Source organism: Argiope bruennichi, chromosome 2 (genome assembly GCF_947563725.1).
Source record: "Argiope bruennichi chromosome 2, qqArgBrue1.1, whole genome shotgun sequence".
Classification (NCBI taxonomy): domain Eukaryota; kingdom Metazoa; phylum Arthropoda; class Arachnida; order Araneae; family Araneidae; genus Argiope; species Argiope bruennichi.
Genome location: NC_079152.1, coordinates 144,193,380 through 144,216,209, shown reverse-complemented (window position 1 = coordinate 144,216,209; position 22,830 = coordinate 144,193,380). Strand labels below are relative to the sequence as shown.

The 22,830-nt window shown below is 27.7% G+C and overlaps 1 protein-coding gene across 1 annotated transcript; it reads left to right on the top strand.

The window, feature by feature from the left end:
* Positions 1 to 782: 782 nt before the first annotated feature.
* On the top strand, positions 783 to 19,336 carry LOC129962369 (uncharacterized protein C2orf42-like; the record flags this gene model as incomplete). The annotated part of the gene is made up of 8 exons (XM_056076116.1): positions 783 to 1,487; positions 2,119 to 2,254; positions 5,517 to 5,636; positions 5,718 to 5,804; positions 13,838 to 13,948; positions 15,670 to 15,878; positions 17,546 to 17,702; positions 18,800 to 19,336. Coding segments are annotated over 8 exons (1,737 nt in total), but the record flags the coding sequence as incomplete, so codon positions are not given.
* Between the last annotated feature and the right edge of the window lie 3,494 nt (positions 19,337 to 22,830).

Here is a 22,830-nt window from a genome sequence, read left to right as displayed (position 1 = left end):
TCATGCACACAGCTTAACAGAACAGCATATCATCTCATTCTCATTACAATCACAATGCACTATGGGATGCATACCTAATTAGGCATTGCCATTTTGTATCCAAAGGATAAGATAGAATAATGGAATTACTATAAATATGCTACATAACATTTATTTTTATTTGCAAAATAAATAAATAATAAAGAGAAAATGCATCATATTTTTTGTGTGAACCATATTTTACTACACCATTTAATTTAAAAATGTTTCAAGGACTTTGTATCCTTTTAATTATAAAAATAATTATATTTCCAAAACTATGCATTTTAATAATTTTTTCCTGCATAATTCTTAAATTTTCATCTATGATTAGTTAGTTATTATATCTTTGAAACTTTTCCCAAAATATTAATTTTTATAATTTTTTTGATACAATCTCTAAAGTTTTAATATTGCCCTCCCTTTTTTTTTTCTAATAAAAAACATAAATTTATTTTTGCCAATAGTAAGAATAAATAGATGAAATAATGTGATTATATTTGTTTCTTTAATCAGGGTTGTGAAATTTTTGAATGAATTTTACTACATCTTACTCAATCTTAATTTATTTACTTTTGTTTTTATTTCTTGCCTTTGTTGAATTTCATTTGCATTGATATGATTGATTTTGGAAATTTTCAAAAAATTGTAACTTCAAGTAATTTTCAAGAAATGGAAATTTTAAGCAATTGTATACTTAAAATGTCATATATAAGATATGCAGTGAGAAAGAATGTATATATTTTTTTTTCTTTACAGATTAACAACTAACAAAAATGAATGACAAAAGCAAAAATCTTTTTGAAGACTTAGGAAAGCCAACTCTAAGAGGAGTACGTAAATGTCCAAAATGTGGGACTTACAATGGCACCAGGGGACTTTCATGCAAAAATAAAGATTGTAAATTAGTTTTTAAGATGGGAAAAGAAAAACGAAAACCTGAGCCTGAAGTAGATGCTGTGAAAATAGTTAGTGGTTCACCTTTGCAAATATACTCAGTGAAACTTGGAGATATCAATGAAGACAGTCGATGTTTCGTACATCTCCCTTTAATAGAAGGTATTGAAGCCTTACAGGATGAAGCAGAAGTAACTATCATTAAGAGAAGTGCTGCAACTTGTTATGCTGTTAGTTGTATGAAACCAGTAGAAGACACTGGAACATTGCATTTAAATCTTAATCCATGTTCACACACTCATTCAGTTGTAAATTGTGTTACAGAAGCTGAACCTTTGATTTTAAAAAAGAATGCTTTAAAAAGTCTGCCTATTTCTGAAATTGTCAAACAACAGATCTGTTCCTTAGTGTCAAAACCTGAAGAACATCTAGTGCAAAGAATAACTAAAAACACAATGGTTACTAAATGCATCCCAGATGACTTGCACCCCTTAGGATATTTGCATTTTTCTATATTTGAACCTGGTAAAAATGCACGCAAGTTTAAAATTCTATGTGGCTGCCAACCTCAGGTAAAAAAAATTGTTTCTATTTTATAAATAGCATTCCCCTCCCCCTCCTCCTGTGATAGTTTTACTTTCTGAATTTATATAAACAAATGATTTAATTGATTGTTATTTTTTTATGTTTGAGTTTTCAAGACTAATTAAAAAGAATGCTTCATTCTATACCAGTAGCATAAATAAACCTACATACAATGAAGACAATTTTTTTATGTATATTTCATGTTTTTAATGACATATTTGATTAAGAGGTTGACATGAAAATACTACCCTATAATCCTTTACTCTTACTTTAACACTATTTTATTTTACTTTGTTATTCAAAAACTCCATTTAAATTCATGAAACATTTATACAAATTGTGATAAGAACAAATATGATTGTATTGTTATTTATTATCATTTTTATTTTAATTTCAAAATCTATAAAATTTCATTCTAATTGCTTTGTATCTTTTAATCCTTGTATTTAATTTGTTATGGAACTGAGTTAGGATTTATATGTTTGGGTTTAACTTTTGATTTTAGATTAAATTTATTAATTTTTTTTTTGTATACCATATTTGTAAATTTAAAATCTATGTTGCTTATATTTCCATTATGAAACTTTACATATATTTTAAAGTACATTTTTCTTCCAGATGACAAAGCCTTTTGCACCAAGAGAAAAACAGCTATGTTTGCATTTTTACATGTGTGTTTGTGCTTTTGCCAGTAATTCTAAACTAATGGAAGAATTTAAGCCAGTTGTTCAGTCTGTATTTTTAAAATCTGCAGGTATGAATCATTATTTATTAATTAAGTTTAAATTTTTTATCATTATAATTATAGTAAATCGAAGCAAAAATTTCTAATTAATAAATGTAAAATTTTACTTAACTGATTAAAATTGTAATATTTTGTTTTTTCCTTATCTTTTTTAATAAATTTAGTTTAGTAAAGGAAAAAAAATAATATTTTTAGAATTAATTTTAAAATTGTCTGGTTATTTTTTTTAAATAAGATTTCAATAGACCTGATTTATAGATATTTTATTTTATAAGCAGCTTTCTACAAATGCTTCTTGATATATGTATATTTTTAAATTATTATTCCATTACAATTAATTTTTATTTTCTGTTGGTAAAGCATAGGATCACTAACTAGTAAAGAAGAAGAATAAAATTTCAGAAGTATTGATCAATTGTTCTACAAAATTTAGGGCCAATAATTTATAATAATATATTATATGATTTTGAATCAATTGTAATAATATTTGAAATAGTTCAATGAGATCCTAAATATAATTTTAAAAAAAACATTTGCCTTTAATAGAAATTTACCTTATTATTAGATGCATTCATAGTCTGTTTATTACTGTTCAAATTTATTTTTAATTCTTGGATGAAAACTTTTCATACAAATGTATATCATTAAATTTCAACAAAATATCTATTTAAGCTGTATAGATTTGATGAAATCATAGTTTTCAGATCTGATTCCCTTTATAATCCATGCTCAAGTGTTCTTAATGGTGTGGTATATGGAAATTAGATTATAGATCTGATAGATCCCTTCTCTGTGCTTAATTTAATTGTATTAGTTTAATAAATTAAATTAAAAAATATACAGTGTTCTCTTTTTAAATGTAGCTCAGTAGCTATTTTCTAAATTGTGAAAGATAAGCATAAGCTTCTAGTGAAAGAAAATACTTAAAAATGAGCAGATAATTGAATTTTATGTTGTTTTGCCAATAAATGTAATGCCAAACAAATTATTAAATGTAAATTTTTGAACAATTAACCAGCCCTATTAGTGATATTGCAAAAAGTGCTCTGTAAAGTATGTTTCACACTAACAAGTTATAAAGCTTTAAATTTTGCTATTTTTGATAATTTTAACTGTGGTATTAAGAATGCTCTTAAGAGGTATAATGGAAATGGAAATCACATATTTACTTGTTATTAAAATTAGACTTTTTTTTCCAGTTACTTAATTAGAAGAGGTATTGTTATGGTTTTGGAATGGAATTTAATAATTAATTATATGCTCAGTAAAGATTTAATATATGTTTATTTTTGGTGCTTGTTTAATTTTATAGAGCCCCCCTCCCTCAAGTTTACTTGGAAATTTTTGGATTACGCTAAGAATACCAAGGGCAAGCTTTATTATATCTTCTGAGTTACTTGGGAATTTTCAGATTATACCAAGTTTACCAATTTTGAGTTACCATTTATCAAGTTGTTGATAGTTTTCATTGATTGACAATGTTTTGCAGGGGCTATAAAAAATAAACAACTGTTCTATTTTTTTTAAACTTTTAAGAAAATAATGACATTCTTTAATTTTTAAAGAACTTTTTTTCTAATATTTTACTATTATTGTAAAATAAGATAACAATAAAATTTACATGTTTAGCTAATTAATTAATGAAATTAGAAATGACAAATGCACTTGATCAGTGATCACTCTTATCAAACTGAAAATGACATGCATATTTACCATTGAGCATAAAGGGTAAAAACATCTTAGAAAGTTTTCTAGAAATTATATTTTCTACTAATGTTTAGGTAAATAAAATTAAATTTTAAACATTTTTGTCTTTAATAGGATGGCTCTTCAAGGAATTTCATTATAAAAAAATAAAACTGCAATAATCTAATATAGTTTAATTAAATTAATAAACAATTTAAAATTACTTTAAAATATTTCGATGCATTTAAAGTCAAGTAATGAGGTGCATATTACTATTAATAATAATATTTCAAGTTTTTTGTTCTAATATTAAGTGAATTTCCATAAAACTATCCAATTCATTAAAAGGAATTATTCATGAATTCATGGAATTCATGAATAATAAAGCTGGACTAACTCTTTTAAAATTAGTAAATATTTTTAAAATTATTATACTTGCACTGTTACAGCACATGGCATTGAATAGAATATTAAGAATATTACACAATTTTAGATTTTATTTCTTGTTTCATTTCTAGTTCATATCAATTTGGCATTGCCAAATTATAAAATATAAGTTTGGTTGACTGACAATATTTTAAGGGATAAACAATCTGAGCTCAAATGTTTCCCAGCAGATAGAACTCAATCATACTTTCTTTACATCTTTTGAAACTATAATCAATATATTGACAGCGGTAGGTACTTTTCTCTTGGGAAAATCCCTTTTTTTTTTCTTAAATAATTGGCAATTTTCCTCTGGGTTCAATCCGACCACAGCTACATTAATTCTTACTTTTCCCTGCTTTTTAGGCAGCTTCAGTTGATGTTAAAGAGCAGTTAATAAATTTGTTTGCTTTTCAACAGTTTCAATGGATGTGAAGAAAATACATATTTTCTGTGTTGTTTTGCATGTCTTTCACCACAGCGTACATCTTGTAAATGCAAAGCTTTTTTGAAGTGTATAATGATATGAAAAAAGAATCCTTAATTGAATTATACTTTTACCAGAATGCATTTACAATAAAAAAAATATATTATTTGCATATTGATAGAAAAAATATTTGCTATTTTAAAGCTGAAATGTAAAAAAGTTAAAAATGATTTGCATAAATGACAGAAAGAATGAAATATTTTTACCAATTAAAACAGTGATCTACGGTTTGGTTATGAGGAAAATATCACGTGATAATTGTAGATGCCTTCTATTCTGAACAACTACATAAGCAGTAGAATTAAGCTACAGATCATATCCTTTAATTAATGCAAAAGTGGAGAAAGCAGTTTGTGTTTCTGTATTAAAAACTTTGTGTTACAAGGTTTAAAAATGTTAATGTTAAATGCTCATTTCATCTATAAATCGAAGTTTTAATATTCAGGTGAATAATTTGAATTGTTCACGAATTGCAGTTGAATTTATTCAACTTTCTGTATCCTCTTTTTAAAAAATAATATTAGCTCATAACTGATTATTCCTTTACTTTTTAATGAGTGGAAATAAAAATTTGCTGAAAATTTACTTGAATGATGAATCTACAAACAATTTTAAATATATTTGTATTAATGCAATTTTGAATTAATTAGTTATAATTTAATTTTTATATAGCAAATTTCCAATTAACTGTAGAACTACCCACATTTGACTGTGAATTGGGTGATCCCAAGGAATTTTTTATGGAAGATGTTTTATACCCTGCAACAAAAAGAAAAAAGAATAATCCCATTGGTATGTATAAAAATTATTATTAAATGCATAATTATATGTATTATTTTGCTCAGTATATCATTATATATTTGATCATTATAGGTTCAGAGACAGAATTTATATTTAATGAAAGTGGTGCAATTGTTAAACAGTTGAAAAAAGTTAGCAATATAGAAGTTAAAAAGAAAAGTAAGTACATTATCCGCATTGAAAAAATTGTTGGCAATAGGCATTTTTTTGTATGCATACCTTTGCATACCTTTGCCTGTTAATCATCTTATCAGCTGTTATTATGTTTTTGTTAATGATATTTTATATAGCCTTATAAACTCAGAGATAAGCATACAATTAAATATTTTTAAAGTCTATTGATTTTCTGAAATTTGTTATTAAAGCATTATTTGTTTATAAAGCAATTATTTTCGAGTCTAATAGCTTCCAAGGCTGGAATACTTTTTTAAAAGATAAACTTTATTATTGCTATCAGATGTATAAAATGTCTGACCATCAAGTTATTATTATTATTATTTTTTGTCTGTTGAAATAATTGATGTGGTGGAATAATATTCATAGTCGCACTTTATTGTTTATAAATACCTAAAATATTTGGCTTTGAAGCCATTAATTTTCTAGTCCTCTGAGGTTTTTGATCAACACAATTTAAGCTGTGTAGTGTGAGACATGTGTCAAGTGGCATTGCAATTCCAATAAAATCTTCATAAGATAAAAGAGAGTATATGCATCCAGTTCCAGAACAATGAGCTAAGGCAGTCATATCTAGTAAGTAAAAAATAGAGACAGAGAAGCTAAAAATTGATTTGTTTCTCTGTGGAATATATTTTCTAATTCTAACCTTTTCATTTGGGGTTTCTAATTTTAAATTATCTTTGGTATTTCTAAATTTTATTTAAAAAGGAAGAATAAAGTGCATAAGAAATGCTTGTTGAGTAGAAACTCAGAGAAATAGTTATGAGCAAACTGCATGGCTCTTCCTAACATTTTGACAATACTAAATACATAATTTTGCCAAGTAATGGTTGTCAAACAATTATTTTATCGTGACAAAAGTTTTTTTTTTTTTTTAGTTGTTTTGACAGTGGGAAAGGTTTTATTGAAATGCTTCATAATTAAATATAATTCTGTGATTTTTTTATCGGAAATTATTTTTTCGTGATTTTAATATTGAGAATTGCAAATGTATGCACTTGATTGTTATATTAAAACAATGTATAGGTATTGTTGAAGAAATGATTTCTCTGAAATCTGTTTTGCATATTTGAAAAAGAATATTATTAGAAAGATGACTTGAAAAGACAGATTTAATCAAGATGTAACCTTCATAATTATCATTGAGAATTATTGTAGAAGAATATTCGTCTCCTGGGTTAGCTCCCTGGTACATTAGCAAAAAATCTTCCATAAATAATATTTTTTTGGAATAATACTATAATGCTTTTCCCATAATATGGAATAATTTCATACTTCCCCATAAATAGTATTTAGTGTCTGTAGTGATTGGATTTTGAAGCGTTAAGAAAATAAACGTTCATAGATGGCGCTAGGCAACTAGCGCGAGTGTAATTCAAAGAGTGATGTCATTCGAGTGTTGGCTCTTGGTGGAGAAGGAGTTACTGAGCAGAGTAACTCGAACGAATCTGAAATAAATCTGTTAAGTTTTCTATTTGCCTAATTTTTTTTCAAAGCACTCACGAACCAGCCACGACATTTGGCGCAGTCGACCAGATTGAGAATCGAGTGCTATTTTTGACGAACTTGAAATCGAACTTTATTTGATAAAGGTGTGTGCTTTCGGTATCGATATGGCCTTCCTAGGCAGTGCGAAAAAGGAAGATTTGAAGTTGTTGGCGGAAAAGCTGGGTGAAACTGTTTCATTAAAGATGAAAATTGTGGACTTAAAAAAATTAATTATTGGAAGTGAAAATTACGAGGAAGAGTTTGTGAAGAAACAAATGATAGTTATCATAGAGGATAGAAAAGAGAGAAGATCAAAAACGAAAGCAAGAAGAACGAGAATTTGAAGAAAGAAAAATTAAAGAAGAACGAGAATTTGAAGAAAGAAAAATTAAAGAAGAGTGGGAATTGCAGGAGAAAAAGGCACAAGAAGAACGAGAATTCGAACTTGAGAAACTGAAGCTGCAATATTCCAGTGTACCCGTGGATGTCGAATTACCAACTCCCAAGATAGAACTCAGGCACGTGATGCAAAAATTCGATGAAAAGAACAGTGATATCAGTTTATATTTGCTGTTGTTCGAGAGACAAGCCGAGTGGGCTCAAATAAAACGAGAAGATTACGTGTCGCATCTATTAGGATTATTGCCAACGGATATAACCCAACTCATCGCTCGAGAGCCAATCGAGAAAGTTAAGGACTATGACCACATCAAGAGTTTATTAGTGAAACGATTTAAACTCAGCCCGGAAAAATTCAGGCAAAAGTTTATGACTCATTTTAAAAGACCGGAGACTACCTGGTGCGATTTTACTTACGAACTTAAAAATTATTTTGAGCAATGGATTCAAGGATTGGAAATAACTACTTTTGAAAGTTTGTCGGGTTTAATCATAACAGAACAGATAAAGCGAAAAGTACCTACGGATATTAAAGAACATTTTATTGATGTTTGGTCACAATTCACGAATCCAAACGAAACTGCAAGCAAATTAGATGATTATGAAAATGTGCGATCAAACAGTGTGAGGAAAAAGAAAGAACTATATCAAGAGAATAACTGTTCTAAACATCAAACCTACGACGAAAGAGAAGAGATATATTTTTCGGAACGGAAATATGTACCCCCGCATCAACGAGAATTCAGAAACAAAAACTTTCATAAAAACGAAACTACAAATTCAAGAAAAGTAACAAGGGACTGTTACGTTTGTGGATTGTCGCATTTTGCTAGAGACTGCCCAAATAGACATAAAAAATCGCAGTTGAGAGAATCTGCGGCAGAAAAGAAACGGGAAGACATTTTAACCGCGGAAATTCAGTCGGAATTAATTAATGGTGAAAAAAGCTTCAATATCAACCCTTTACAATACGTTGATATTTGTGTGGGCAATAGAGAACTGAAAACCCTAGTTGACTCAGGTGCTATGATACCAGTTTTAAATTCTAAATATGTGTCGAGTGAACAAGAAGAAAAAGGAAAAATCATTTTAAAAAGTGCATTTGGAGAAAGGATTAACGCTACTCTTTCGAGTTTTCAAATATCATTAAAAGATAAAAACAACGAAGGGTTTTCCAGGCCTATTGAGATAGTTGCAGCTGTCACGGATAGAATTCAAGAGCAATTCATCATCCCCCCCTCTGTATTAAATTTATTGGGAGAAAGCATAAACCACAGCCGCAGCCAAAACTCGTCTGGATTAGAGGCGCCGATGGAAGAGAGCTTTGATGAATTTATGATTTGTTGTGGAATTAGTCAGAGCGAAGAACAACCGATCGGAAATGAAAGCGATTCTTTGGATAAGAAAAACAAAATTAATGCGTTGAAAGAAGAACAAAGAAAATGTGATACTTTGCTGTCAGTAAGAAAAAATTTATCCCTTGGAAAAGGAAACTTTTTTATGAATGATGAATTAATATTCCACCGGGATAAAATATTAGGCGAAAAAGTGAATCAGTTGGTTTTGCCCAAAAATAAGAGACAGCAAGTTCTTAAATTAGCACATGAATCAATTTTCGGATGCCATATGGGATTAAAAAAGACTAGTGAAAGAATTAAATACAGTTTTTATTGGCCAAATATGACAGATGATATTAAAAACTTTTGTAAATCCTGTGAAGAATGCCAGTTGAGGAGTCCGGAAAAAATGATTGATAAAATTCCTATTACTCCTGTTCTCCGTCCGGAATTGCCATTTGAGATAGTAAATATAGACCTAATAGGACCCATTGAACCCCCTTCTGCTCGTCGGCATAAGTATGTATTATGTCTAATGGACCAGCATTCTCGATGGCCTGAGGCTATCCCTCTTCGTTCGTTAACGGCTAAAGCTACGTGTGATGCTTTATTGGAGATATTCATGAGGACTGGAATACCCAATGTTATTGCAAGTGATAATGGAACGAACTTTATTTCTAAGTTAACCCAGGAATTCATGAAAAGATTAGGTTGTGCTCCCAGATTTACGACGCCTAACCATCCAGCTGGGAATGGCCTTATAGAAAGATATAATAGGGTGTTCAAAAATTCACTCCATCACATTATCAGAACTGATCCGAGTAATTGGGATAAATACATTCCGTATATGCTCTTTGTACAGGGAAGTTCCTAACTGTACGACGGGTGTTTCGCCATTCAAGTTGATGTATGGACGTGAAGCACGAGGACCTCTCAGTGTTCTAAAATCGAGCTGGTGTGGTGATATTGCCATTCCGTTAAACATGGAGAAATCAGTTGTGGATTATTTACAGGAGCAAAAAATAAACTTAGAAAGAGCTGCAGTGGAAGCATCTCTCATCGCTTCTGGTAAACAACAGGCATATGCAGAATATTTTAACCGCCGAACCGCTTCTAAGGAATTTAAGCCAGGTGACCAAGTTTATTTATTAATACCTGATTCATCGAACAAATTGTATGCCCGTTGGACTGGTCCTGGAGAAATTATCGAGCATTGCCCTCCACATTCATATAAAGTAAAACTTAGCGATGGAAAAATTCGGCATTGTCATGCAAATAAAATTCGGAAATACTATCCAAGAATTAATGCTGTAGGCATGATCTTTGAAGATGATGCAGACTTTGGAGAAGTTTATTCATCCCCCAGTTATAAAAATGTATGTTACCGGAAAGAGATATTTGATCAAGTGGATTTGCGACATCTTTCTGAGGAAGTGAAATGTCAAATCCTGAACTTATTGTGGAATCATCATTCAATATTTACCGGACAAGTTAGAGTTGCAAAGGTTGGTCATCACAAGATAAAATTAGAGGACGATAAAGAAAGGAAAAAACCCTACGTGTACAGGATTCCTGAAGCGTTGAAACCTCAAATAGACTCCCAAATCGAAGAACTCCTAAAACTAGATCTAATCGAAGAGAGCTCAGCTGACATTGCTTATCCTATAGTCTGTGTAAACAAGAAGGATGGATCTATCAGGATGTGCGTGGATTATCGAGCTTTGAATGCAGTGACTAAAACCGACGATTTCCCCATGGAAGACGCAACGGAATTAATATATTCCATAGGACAGGCAAATGTGATTAGTGTGTTAGATCTTTTGAAGGGGTACTATTCGCTTCCCATGGAAGAAGATTCGCGGGATTATACATCTTTTAAGACCCATAGAGCACAATATCGTTTTAAGGTAATGCCTTTTGGGCTGAAAAATGCAGCTGCAACTTTTCAAAGGGAAATGAACAAAGCATTGTCGCCATACAGAGAATTTTGCCGTGCTTATATTGATGACATTGCTATATTCTCCAATGATATTTCCTCTCACTTGAAACATCTTCATTTGGTGCTGGATAGATTGGAAGAGCTGCAATTCACTGTTAATCTTTCAAAGTGTGCTTTCGCGAAATCTGAAATTTCATACCTGGGACATATAATTGGCTCAGGAAAGCATCAAGCTGATCCAGCTAAGTTAGAAACGATCTCTCGTTTGCCCGTACCTGAAACCAAGAAACAACTACGTAGTGCTCTTGGCCTGTTCAACTATTATCGTGATTATATTGCGAATTTCGCCGAGATTGCCTTTCCATTAACGGAACTAACAAAGAAAAGAAGCCCTGATGTATTACCGTGGTGTGAAATGCATAGTGTTGCTTTTGAAAAATTAAAATCAGCATTGTTACACGCTCCTACTCTACACAATCCGAATATGAGCAAACCCTTTGTGATTTATTGTGATGCCTCGTCAATCGGGATTGGCTCGTGTTTATCACAGACTGTTGGTGGAAAAATGTGCCCTATCGCTTATGCAAGTCAAAAATTAAACAAAAGCCAACAATCTTGGTCGACAATCGAACGGGAAGCATTTGCTATAGTTTGGAGCTTGAAAAAGTTTGAAACCCCTGTGTTTGGATCCGAGATCCACATTTTTACCGATCATAACCCCCTTCCTTATCTGACCAAGTGCGCTCCTCAGTCATCTCGACTACAAAGGTGGGTATTTGCCTTGCAGAGATTCAACATAACATTAAAACATTGCCCTGGTTCTAAAATGCCGCGTGCTGATGCCCTGTCACGTTTATTACCAAAATAGACTGAAAAACATTTTTTTAGTACTAATATCATTTTTCTGTTTTATATATCAATATGGGATTAGTGACTATAAAATAATAATAATTTATGCTTGATATTATGTATATTTGTTTTAATGTTTTTTTTTGTTATTATCATTTTCTTAATATGTTGAATAATTGGTATTCGCAAGTTTAAGAGTATAATGTGCAAAACTTTTTGAAATAGGATTGGTTACAGGAATATAACTTTTTCTAGTGTTTGTTATAAATTTTAATTCAGCAGTTTTGGTTATATTTGAAATATTATTTGAGTAATGTTTATCAAGTGAAATCCTTTCTTAATTATGATTATATAAGTGAGTTTCTTATTATCAAGATGGTATTTATATTCAATTGTGCATTTCTTATTTTACCTCGTTGCTTTCTTAAATGTTTGTTAGTAATTAGTTATTCATTCCAGTTAACTTTGCATTTGTGTTTATTTTTATTTGGATAATTTGATGTTATTAGATACGTTTTAAAATCCAATTCATAATTTTAATTCAGAGGTATGTTTATGTTTTCATATAAACACTACTCTTACGTTGGGGGTGTAGTGATTGGATTTTGAAGCGTTAAGAAAATAAACGTTCATAGATGGCGCTAGGCAACTAGCGCGAGTGTAATTCAAAGAGTGATGTCATTCGAGTGTTGGCTCTTGGTGGAGAAGGAGTTACTGAGCAGAGTAACTCGAACGAATCTGAAATAAATCTGTTAAGTTTTCTATTTGCCTAATTTTTTTTCAAAGCACTCATGAACCAGCCACGACAGTGTCAAAAAAAAAAAAATAATAATAAACATTAAAAAATGTTAACTAAATATTAAAATAAAATAATGTTAATTTAAGTCATTTTTAATTCTTAATTAGATAATCTCTGTTATTGTTTTCTTAAGCAGCAATGTAATGTTTGATAATGATTATGATTAAAAAGACTTTTATTGTTTTGGAAATTTAAAAGTAAAATTTTTAAAATGAAACAGTATTTGTTTTATCTATTTAAATTGTGATATAACATTGTACTTAATTGATCATGACTAGGGAAAAAACTTCAATAATACATAAACTTGTGAAGTCTTTTAGAGTTTTATAGATAAAATGCTTATTTAAAAGTTACTACTTAGTCTGGCAGAAGCATAGTTTAAAACTTTGAGCATGATATTCCTCCATTTTCACTTTAAAAAATGTGAAACAAATTCAAAAATGTTTTCTCTTTGCAACAATATCAAGAACTGCTACTTTGCTTTCACTTTCTTAAATATAGTTTATTTTTCAGTATAGAAAATTATTTTTCTTGTTGTATTTAACTCTGAAACTACTTAAATTCAGTATTATTGTCCAGCATTTGAATGAATCAATTGTTGCTTTTGATTGATTTTTATAGGCAAAGATTTCTTAATCTTTATTTTAATAATTCATTATTGATTTAAAAAAATAAAAATTGTAAATTATGATGCTTAATGTTACAGCATTTAAATGCCTTAATTATTTAGGCTATTGGAATTTTACTTGGTGTGTTATCTTATATTAAAATCCAGTTAATATGAACTGCTTCAAATTTTACTTATATTGTTGAGCCAGACAAAATCAAAACTATTTTTTTTTAAATCTCATAATTATTTTTATTTGACTTAAAAAGTTAAATAGACAAACTAATCTATGAAAATAAAATGAAAAAAATATTTGCATGGACCTATAAGAAAGGATGATAAACTTGAATTTTTTTTTTTTGGTAATATTCAACGAAAGCATTTTTTATTGTTTTGTTATTTACTTTATTTTTTAAATTTTTATTTACTGTATTGTGACTGATATGTTGATAATTGATATTTTAGACACAAAACAGTAAAAATACTTACAGCTTTTAAAATTAAATGTCTAATGTCAAAGTCATTTTTATAAAGTTAAATGAACTATAACTATATTTACTTGTAGAAAAAATAATATCACAACTTTTATTTTTATAGGCCCAGTTTTGGATTCCTCTCCTTCAGAAACTACAGCTGCTCTCTCATTTGAACAATGGCTTGCTAGCGTGACAGAACGTATCAATCAAACTATGCATTACCAGTTTAATGGTATGTTTTCTAAAATTTCATTGCAGCTTTTATGAATCTGGGAAGAAGCTACTTTTCATATCACAAATCTCAGATGTTAAATTTAAAGATGGTAATTGATTTATTTAAAAACAAAATATTATGACATATTTTCAGCATTATAGCAATCAGTGTTTTGCACTTTTTACTGATTGTTGCAGAATTGTAATAAAATAATAATTGTACTTTACATTGAACTCATTGATTCAGTTTCAAAAACATTTTAATCAATTTTTTAATTTCAAACAATTTAGTTTTCTTATGTTTAAATTGGACATGATTAGATTAATTTTTGAAATTTACCATTTTAAAAATATTTCAAATATGCTAGCAGTGAAACTGAATTGGAAACAAGGTTTTAAGAATTGAAATCTTGAATGATTTTTTTAAAGTCTTGAAAAAAAAAATAGTATCTTTATCAACCCATATGATTTAAATGATGATATCAGATCCAGAACAATTTTTGTTGGAAGATAAGATCCCGTGAAATTTGGGCTTGAAATTTATAGACATATTATGAAATCATGATTCAGTAGTTACTTTTTCAATGGTTCTAAAAAACCATAAAATGAGCATAAGCTCTTTCATTTGTGAAAAGAAGTGAATATTTTGCCTAGATTTTAAATTAGTTTGAAAGTATTTGCTGCAAGTTATTCTTGCAACAGTACATATAATAGCAGTTGTCTTTCAATCCTTTTCTTCTTATACAAATCTATGATTTATTTTATGTATAATTTTTCAAGATGAAATAGCTGCTTCCTAGAATTGTTTTCTAAAAAGTGTTTTGCTGCTATTATGGTACCTACTTAGCACCTTCATTAAGGAAAACTATGCTGTTTTTAATTTCATTTGGTTCCTATACACACTTTAAAAAGTATATAATGCTGTTTGATCATATTGAAGCAAAGTACCATATCTTTTCAAACAATAATTAATTCTGTCTTGTTTTTTATGTTTTAATGATGTAGATGCAGCTTTTGTATTTTTGTTTTGATATTATTTTTTAGTGCTTGAAATAATGCAATTTTTTTTTAAATCTTTAATAAAAAGCAGGTAGTTTTTGAAAATTTAATTATTAATAAGTTAACAAATTTGTTAAAAATATGATTGGTTAAAAAATACAAAGATAAATCTTATTTATGCCACAATTTTTTGTTTTAATCATAATTTTATGTAATAATTCATTAAAATTTTTTAGTGAGGATCGTTTTTAACTCAAATTATAAAACAATTGTTCTTATTATATTTCTTATTGCAATCATAATAAATCAAATGAATATATAACATTCCTAATTTCTTCAATGGATTACAAATATATTAGATTTTATTTTACAAATATTTTTAAATATATAATTTTGTTGTTGTTGTTGTAAGCTTTTTTAAACTGAATTTGTATATGATTTGAACAACGATAACAAAAAAGAACAAAAATAAATCAATAAAATCTGTATGATATGCATTTTTTACTAAAATTGGAATATGTGTTCATAAAATAAACATACATATCATAGAGATTAATTCAATATAAATGCATATCTTATTTTTCACTCTCTTAAAAATAAATATATTATATAAAATCTTAGATTTTTCTTTTCAAATTATTTATCTTTTCATTTCTGTAATTTTTATTTATGAATGAAGATATTTCCCTTTGTTTTTGATTCTTTCATTTCTTTGTTTTTGATTCTTTTACTTTATTTCAGGATTTCCAGATCCATTAGTTTTTCATGTACCACAAGTATTTTTTGATATTCTTCATAAAAGACTTTCTGTTGGTGCAAAAAAGAAACGACTTCCAAACTCAGTCGTGGGGTTTTGCACCAAAGATTCTTTACCTTTAGGTGTGTTTTCTAAGTATACTTGGGTATTCACTAATGTACTACATGTAAAACGCATCTTTGACACACCACAAGTGAGTGTACATCTTTTAATTCATTTATAATTGTAATTTCCCTTTATTGTATTCGTACAACCTTTTTTTGTTTCTGCTAAATAGCATTACGATTAAGTGCATTTAAATTTTGTGCTTGCATTATATCCTAACCTAGAAAAGCAAAATATATAAGCTGTGATAATTAATCTTTTAGATTAAATTAAATAATGAAAAAAATTAAATAGATATATTGAGGGATTTGAAAGGGCGTTATTTTTTTTTTAATATATATCTTCATATATAATAAGTTTTAATACTAGAATTTTATTCTTTTTTAGGTGGTACTAATAAATAAATCTGGATAATTGCTCTAAAAATGAGTTTTTTAAAAAATAAATTAAAAAATTCCTTCAAATTTTAAAAATGTATTACATTATTTAAAGCAAATTAGTTAGATTAATAAATTTTATAAATGAAAAAAGAGACCTTTCAAATGATTAAATTTTTATAGAATGATTTTGAAATAGTATGTGCATGCTCATTAAAATTTAAAATTGTGTTTCTGTTTCATATTTGTCTTTTGGTAAATTACAAATTATTAACATACAGAACATTGAAAAATGGAGCTTCTAGTAAAATTACAAAATATAATCATAACTTGTGCATCTTCTTTTTATAGCCAATGTAGATTCAGATGTTAGGAATATGATAGTACAAGATTCACCCATGGTGCAAAGGAACAATAAATTTCATTTAGGGGAGAGGAATTATCTTGTTCATCTAGTAGAAATTATCTTCATTCATATTTAAGTTTGGTCGTTTTGGATTTTTAAAGAATTTGATTTCAATGTGTGGAGGATTTCAAAGGGTTAAAGTTTATTGGGTTCTTTTCTAATAATTTGTGATATCAGAGATGCATATGCTATATTCATTGCCCCTTTAATCATTTCTGGGATGTGTGTATTCTCTTACCACCAAACACATCAATTTTTTGTATTCAGTTATGTGCGCTTTATTATGTATGTTTATGTTATGTATTTTGTATGTTTATTTTATGTTTATGTATATTTTATGTAAATTTAATAATGTATTTTAATGTATGTATTAATAATGTATTTTATGTAACTTTAATTCTTTTTTAAATCTCATGCCATAATGAAGTGTCTTCATTTGTTATTGAAGTATTAACAAATCAAATAAATTTTGCCTAATAAACTTAATGAATCACTTTTCTTAAATCAGTCTCAACTCTAAAACTATTTTAATATACCATTTACTTTTAAGGACCTTTTTAAAGAGTTCATAAATTTATTTATTCATTTATTTCTGTTTATACACTTTTATCATATACGAAGAATAAAAAACTGTTTTTCTGCATTGTGATAAAAAAAGAAAAAAGAAATCTGTTGGAATATAATATTGCAAATAATAAGAAAATCTTTTTGGTTATGTAGATAAGACAAATAAAACATATAATATAAAAATAATATTTTTTGTTGTATTATATATAACTTTTTTACGGAATTGAAGATGTTTATGGTTATTATTAAAATTGACATAGCAAGAAATATTTAATTTTATACAATTTTCTCTGTTCACTTCTATTGGACTAAAAAAAGTGGAATATAATGAAAAAATTATGAAATATTTGAAAATTTAATTTTTGCCTAACCTGCATATAATTGAAGCAAGTGTATATATTTCAGGTTCCATTGGAAGTTACCAGAAGTTTTATTGAAAATAGAGATGGCACTTATGTCCCATACCAACCTTTAAAAGATGATGAAGAAGCTCAAAGTTATAGAAAGACTATGAACAATTTTTTAATTAAACCCTTAGAATTGAAAACTTTTTTGAAAGTGGGTAAGTGTAGCTATTGCATTAAAATGTTAGAAAATCTGTATCTGGAAAATAATTTAGAGAATTTAATAATTATTTGTATGGTTGTAATTTTATAAATGAATTATAATAAATAGAAATAAGATTCATTCAAATTCTTATGATAGATATAACAATTTAAAGTTAGAAACTAGAATTGTGCCATGATTGACTTTTATAATCCTAAAACAAGATGCCATTTCATGCCCAACTTCTCTATAGCTTATATAGTTGACTAGAGAATACTAATTAATTAACTGTGTAATTTTTTCTCTGAATTTCGGCAATTTCAGAAAATAATTTTCAGTAATATATTTCATTATTTATTTATTATTGTTTCATCAAATATTTAATCATCTGATTTTATTCCATTGTTGAGGAAAGGTGAAATTCTGTCAATCATTTGTGCTATTTGCATTAAATCTGAAAGTGTAATTGTATTATTGCAAAAGACAATGGGCAAGCTAAAATAGATTACACAAACACTTAAAATTATTACTGACACTATGATGTCATGGGATCTGATTCCATTTTCAAGGTTATGTGCAAGTGTACAGTAGCATAATAAGGGTGGAGCAGGCAGGGCTTCACTTGTCTGGCCTGCTTTATCCTAGTGCAAAACTGTGGAATAAATTATCTAAATTCAATTTTTTTAAAAGTAATTTTTTTCTACCCTTATTTTCCAGAATTAAAATAAAAATTCATAAAAATTTGCTCACTTAAATATTTATGTTTATACTATTATCTAAATTAATTCTCAGATCCATCTGTTATTAAATTCCATCATTACATTAAAAAACATCATTTTTGTCATAGATAAATGATACCTGAACTTTGAAAATTACTTTCTTGAGAATCTTGAAGTTATACATAAGAGATTTAATTAAGCACAACCAGTATTTCCAGCAGGCCAGATGGTGGCTAGTTTATTAATTAAAAATATAACTTGCATTTCACTTGTTATTAATAGATTTGTAAAAATTACCACATGAAAAATGAAGTTTTATAACTTTGGATCAGAAATAAATTATCTAATCAGTAGAATATTTTCACATTCTGAATACAAAAATTTTTGTTTTTAGGTAACTTAACTCAAGATCAGAAGGAGCCCACACCATTTATAGTTGAATGGATACCAGATATTCTTCCAAAAACTCAAATTGGGGAATTGAGAATTAAATTTCAATATGGTCATGAAAGGAATGGCATTTTAGAACATAGGAACACTACTCAAAATGGTACTAGAACAGAAAGTCAAGATATGCAACCAAAAGAAGGAAATAATGCTGTTTAGAACTTTTTAAATCTAATGCAGGCAGGCATATACATTATTTAATGAATTACTTTGCTATAAATAAATTTTAGTTAAAAGGTAAATATTATGCCAATCTTTAGAGACCCCTAATAGACTTTTCATTCAGACTACAGCAATCATTTATAATTAAAACAGGAATGACATAAACTGTTTTCAGTGGAGAAGTCAACAACAAGGATTTTCCTCCTGAAATTCAGTTGAGATGGTATTTGCATGGATAAAATTTATAATCAAATTTAATGTATTGTCTTCGTATTATTGAAAATGTTTGAAATTAATTTTTGTACAGATATATCATTTTTTTTTTAAATTTTAAGATAAAAATCTAATAAAGGTGGTTTAATATAATTTTTCTTATTGGAAGAAAAAATATCAGTATTTTTTGTGCATTTAAGATTTGAAATCTGTTTTATGGTTTTAATTTATATTATGTTAATATTATTATAATAATATTAAATGGCATTTTTTTTTTCATATGATATCAGTTTTTAGTTAAAAAGGTAGTTTTCTTATAACAAAAAACACTGGTAAATTCATTTAAAATATTTATTTCATTAAAAGTTATCTTTCAAGTATAAGTGAACATAATAACTGAAACATGTACAGTATGAGATAAAAGTTCATATGATATCTTAGCATCTACAGTATAGATTTGTTTTTTGAATCCAAAATTGTATACAAAAATGAAATTTCAGTCATCAGATCACATATCAAATTGAATTTATCTTTGTCATTACATATACATATATTCAAATGTATAAATCAACAACAGAAAAAAGACATACAAAATTTGTTTTAAGTTTTCTCCATTACAGTATGAAAGACGAAATGCTCAGAGTCATGGGACTGCTGTTCTATGCAATGGTTAGAGATGTTCCATTTGTTTTGTCACCCTTTCTCTGATTTCTTTTTAATAAAAGTCTGAACAGTCATAGTACTCATGGCCTATGCCAGTTTTCATGTAAGGGTAGAAAGGCCTTTTTTAAAGGGAGTATGCAAGAAAATTTTTGGAACATTCCTTCATGTTTGCTGTTGAACAGTAATGGACTAATTCAAATGAAATAGAAAAAAAAAAGTAATTTAATTCTAAAAGATAAATTATTATTAAAACTATTGCAAATCTGTAAATATAAATGTTATGATATTTTTCTTGTATCTTAAGGTGCTTTTTTAACATGGACAATTATATAAGTTTTATGCATTTTATTAAAAATAAGGAAATGTCAAAATGTAAATTACGCCACAAGTGCTAACTTATTGTAATTCATGTTTCTTTTTTAAGCCTATAGCTTATATATTATTTTAAATGCTGTAAATAAAAAAAAAATGTTGTTAGCAAATATCACATTTCATACAAAGCCAAGAGATTAGGAAGGTAATATTTATCCACACTTTGACTGCAATTCAGTGTAGTTGTCAAGTAATAAATGTAAATCGTACCTTGACAATTTGAAATAAAATAAAGTGAAGTGAAGTAATGCTCAGTAAATGAAATCAATTTATTGTGGTGCTTGAATGAATTGAAAGTATATTTAAAATGTTGTGCTAATAATACTTTCTATGTTTTGCAATTCTATCTTTATTCCATTGAATATTTTCAGATAGTTTAATTACATCTCTATGTATAACATAAAAATCATATAGTTTTACACCTTTTTTTTGAACCACTGACATCATTTATGTGTTATAAATATACAAGAGTTTTCTCTGCCAGCATTAGATGATTTATAAATATGTATATAGTAGTGAGATGATGTAAATTTCTGTACATGTTTTTGTAATTTTTAGATTTCATAGACTGTATTTATCCACAAGCTATGCAATTTTGTTTATGGTATATAAAGATATAATAATCGAAAAGTCTTGATTGTTATTTATTATGAAATGTAAATTATTGTTCAGGACACAAGTTTTTATAATGCACTTTTATCATTGTATTATTTAATACTTAGCTATTGAAAAATTCTATTATCACATGTACAAAAATTTCTATACTCCTGAATTGGATTTAAAGGTGCAGATAAATTTTGAAAAAAAAAAAAAATGCATATAATTTTATTATACCATGTTTTTAAAATAAATAAAGCTAAATCCAGTTCATGCATGGATTATATTTTATACAAGCATTTCTGATATTTACAAGAAATTGACTAGAAACCAGATATGATGAATTTTTCATATTAAAATAATTTTCTTGTCCAACATAATTCTATACTCATGAATAACTCTCTATGTGTAAATATTAACTTTTAGGCAGTGTCCTTTATAAAACAGTATAAAATTTTCTGTATCATCAGAAAATACCACTTTACCTCAGAAAAATATTTTCACATTATGATTTTAAAATGTAAAATTACAAAAAAATAATGAAAAAAAAAATCTTGAAGTTCGTGCACTTAAAAGTTTTACTAAATTTATAACCTCACATTTGATACAACAGTATCGCCAATATCCCTACATTTTGTCTTTAACATAGAAAGCAATTCTGAACTCAAATATTCACTAAACATGAATTCTTTTTAAAAACCTGTGACGATTTTAGCAATTTATTTTAACTCTAGCATCACTCTAAAAGATATATTTTAATATTTTTTGGTTTTCAGAACCTGCAGGTTCCTTAGGAGTTATAGAACAATTATTAGCAAAAATTCAAATTATTTCTCAAAACAATAAAAAAAAAAATTGTATTTGCAAAAATGTACTAAAATATAGAAGTTTATCAAATTTAAATAGGAATAGATTAAATAAGTGAAGGGGGAAAAAACAACATCAATTTTAGAATAAACATCATCACTGTCTAATACTATAAAGACTATTGTTAAGGCTTTTCCGATTAGATCAATAAAATTCAAAACAAAGCTTCACTGTTGTAGAAATGGCTATATTTGTGTTAAAACAGTTAATTTTAGATAGCAGAAGATACTGAAGCATGATTTATCAAATTATTATAATATTAATTTACATAATGGCTAATAGTTTGATGGTTACAGCAGTAAAATATAGTAAATCCAAAATATAATAAAAGGCAATAATGTAACAGTGGGCATTTTATTCATCTTCAACATTCCATATAAATTTATTTTCCAGATAATCTTTTACTGTATATGCAAACATATTTACAGCTATTTGTTATTTTATGTTATATTTTTCATTGCTAAAAAGAGAATATATATATAATGTAAGCATAATATTTTTTAAAAGCAGAAGGTAATTTCAAAGATAAGGAAGAGACTTTGGATGCTATAATCCATTCTGGGAAGGCATAATTTATTTACAAGAAGGCATGGACAAGACAATGTCTGCCACAGCATGGCACAAAAGCAGAAATGGGGAAAAAGCGAGAAATAAATTGTTCGTCTTATATAGCATGAGATATTGATAGGGAAAATAATTTTTCACAGTGTTAATATATTAAGATTCTGATAGATTTCTGACACATGTCAATCACAAGTAAGGGAAACACAGGAATCTTTTAAAAAGAATGTGCTTGCTGGACATTTTTCTATCCCTTCACGCGGAGCGTGTGAATTACCGACCTAAGCATTCTACAAAGCTTCTCTTGAATTAATTAAATAGAAAAAGTGGAATGTGATCAGGAAATAGAGAATATTTTAGAATGAAGTTACTATGGGCTAAATTAAGATAAAACTATGGAAATTAATTTGGATTAATATCATTGCATATATATATGTAATAGGTTTAAAATCCAATTTTAACTTAAATAATTTCCTGATTTTTAATTTAATTTAGCCAATATTAACTTTATTCTGAAATATTCTCTTATTTCCTGATCCAATT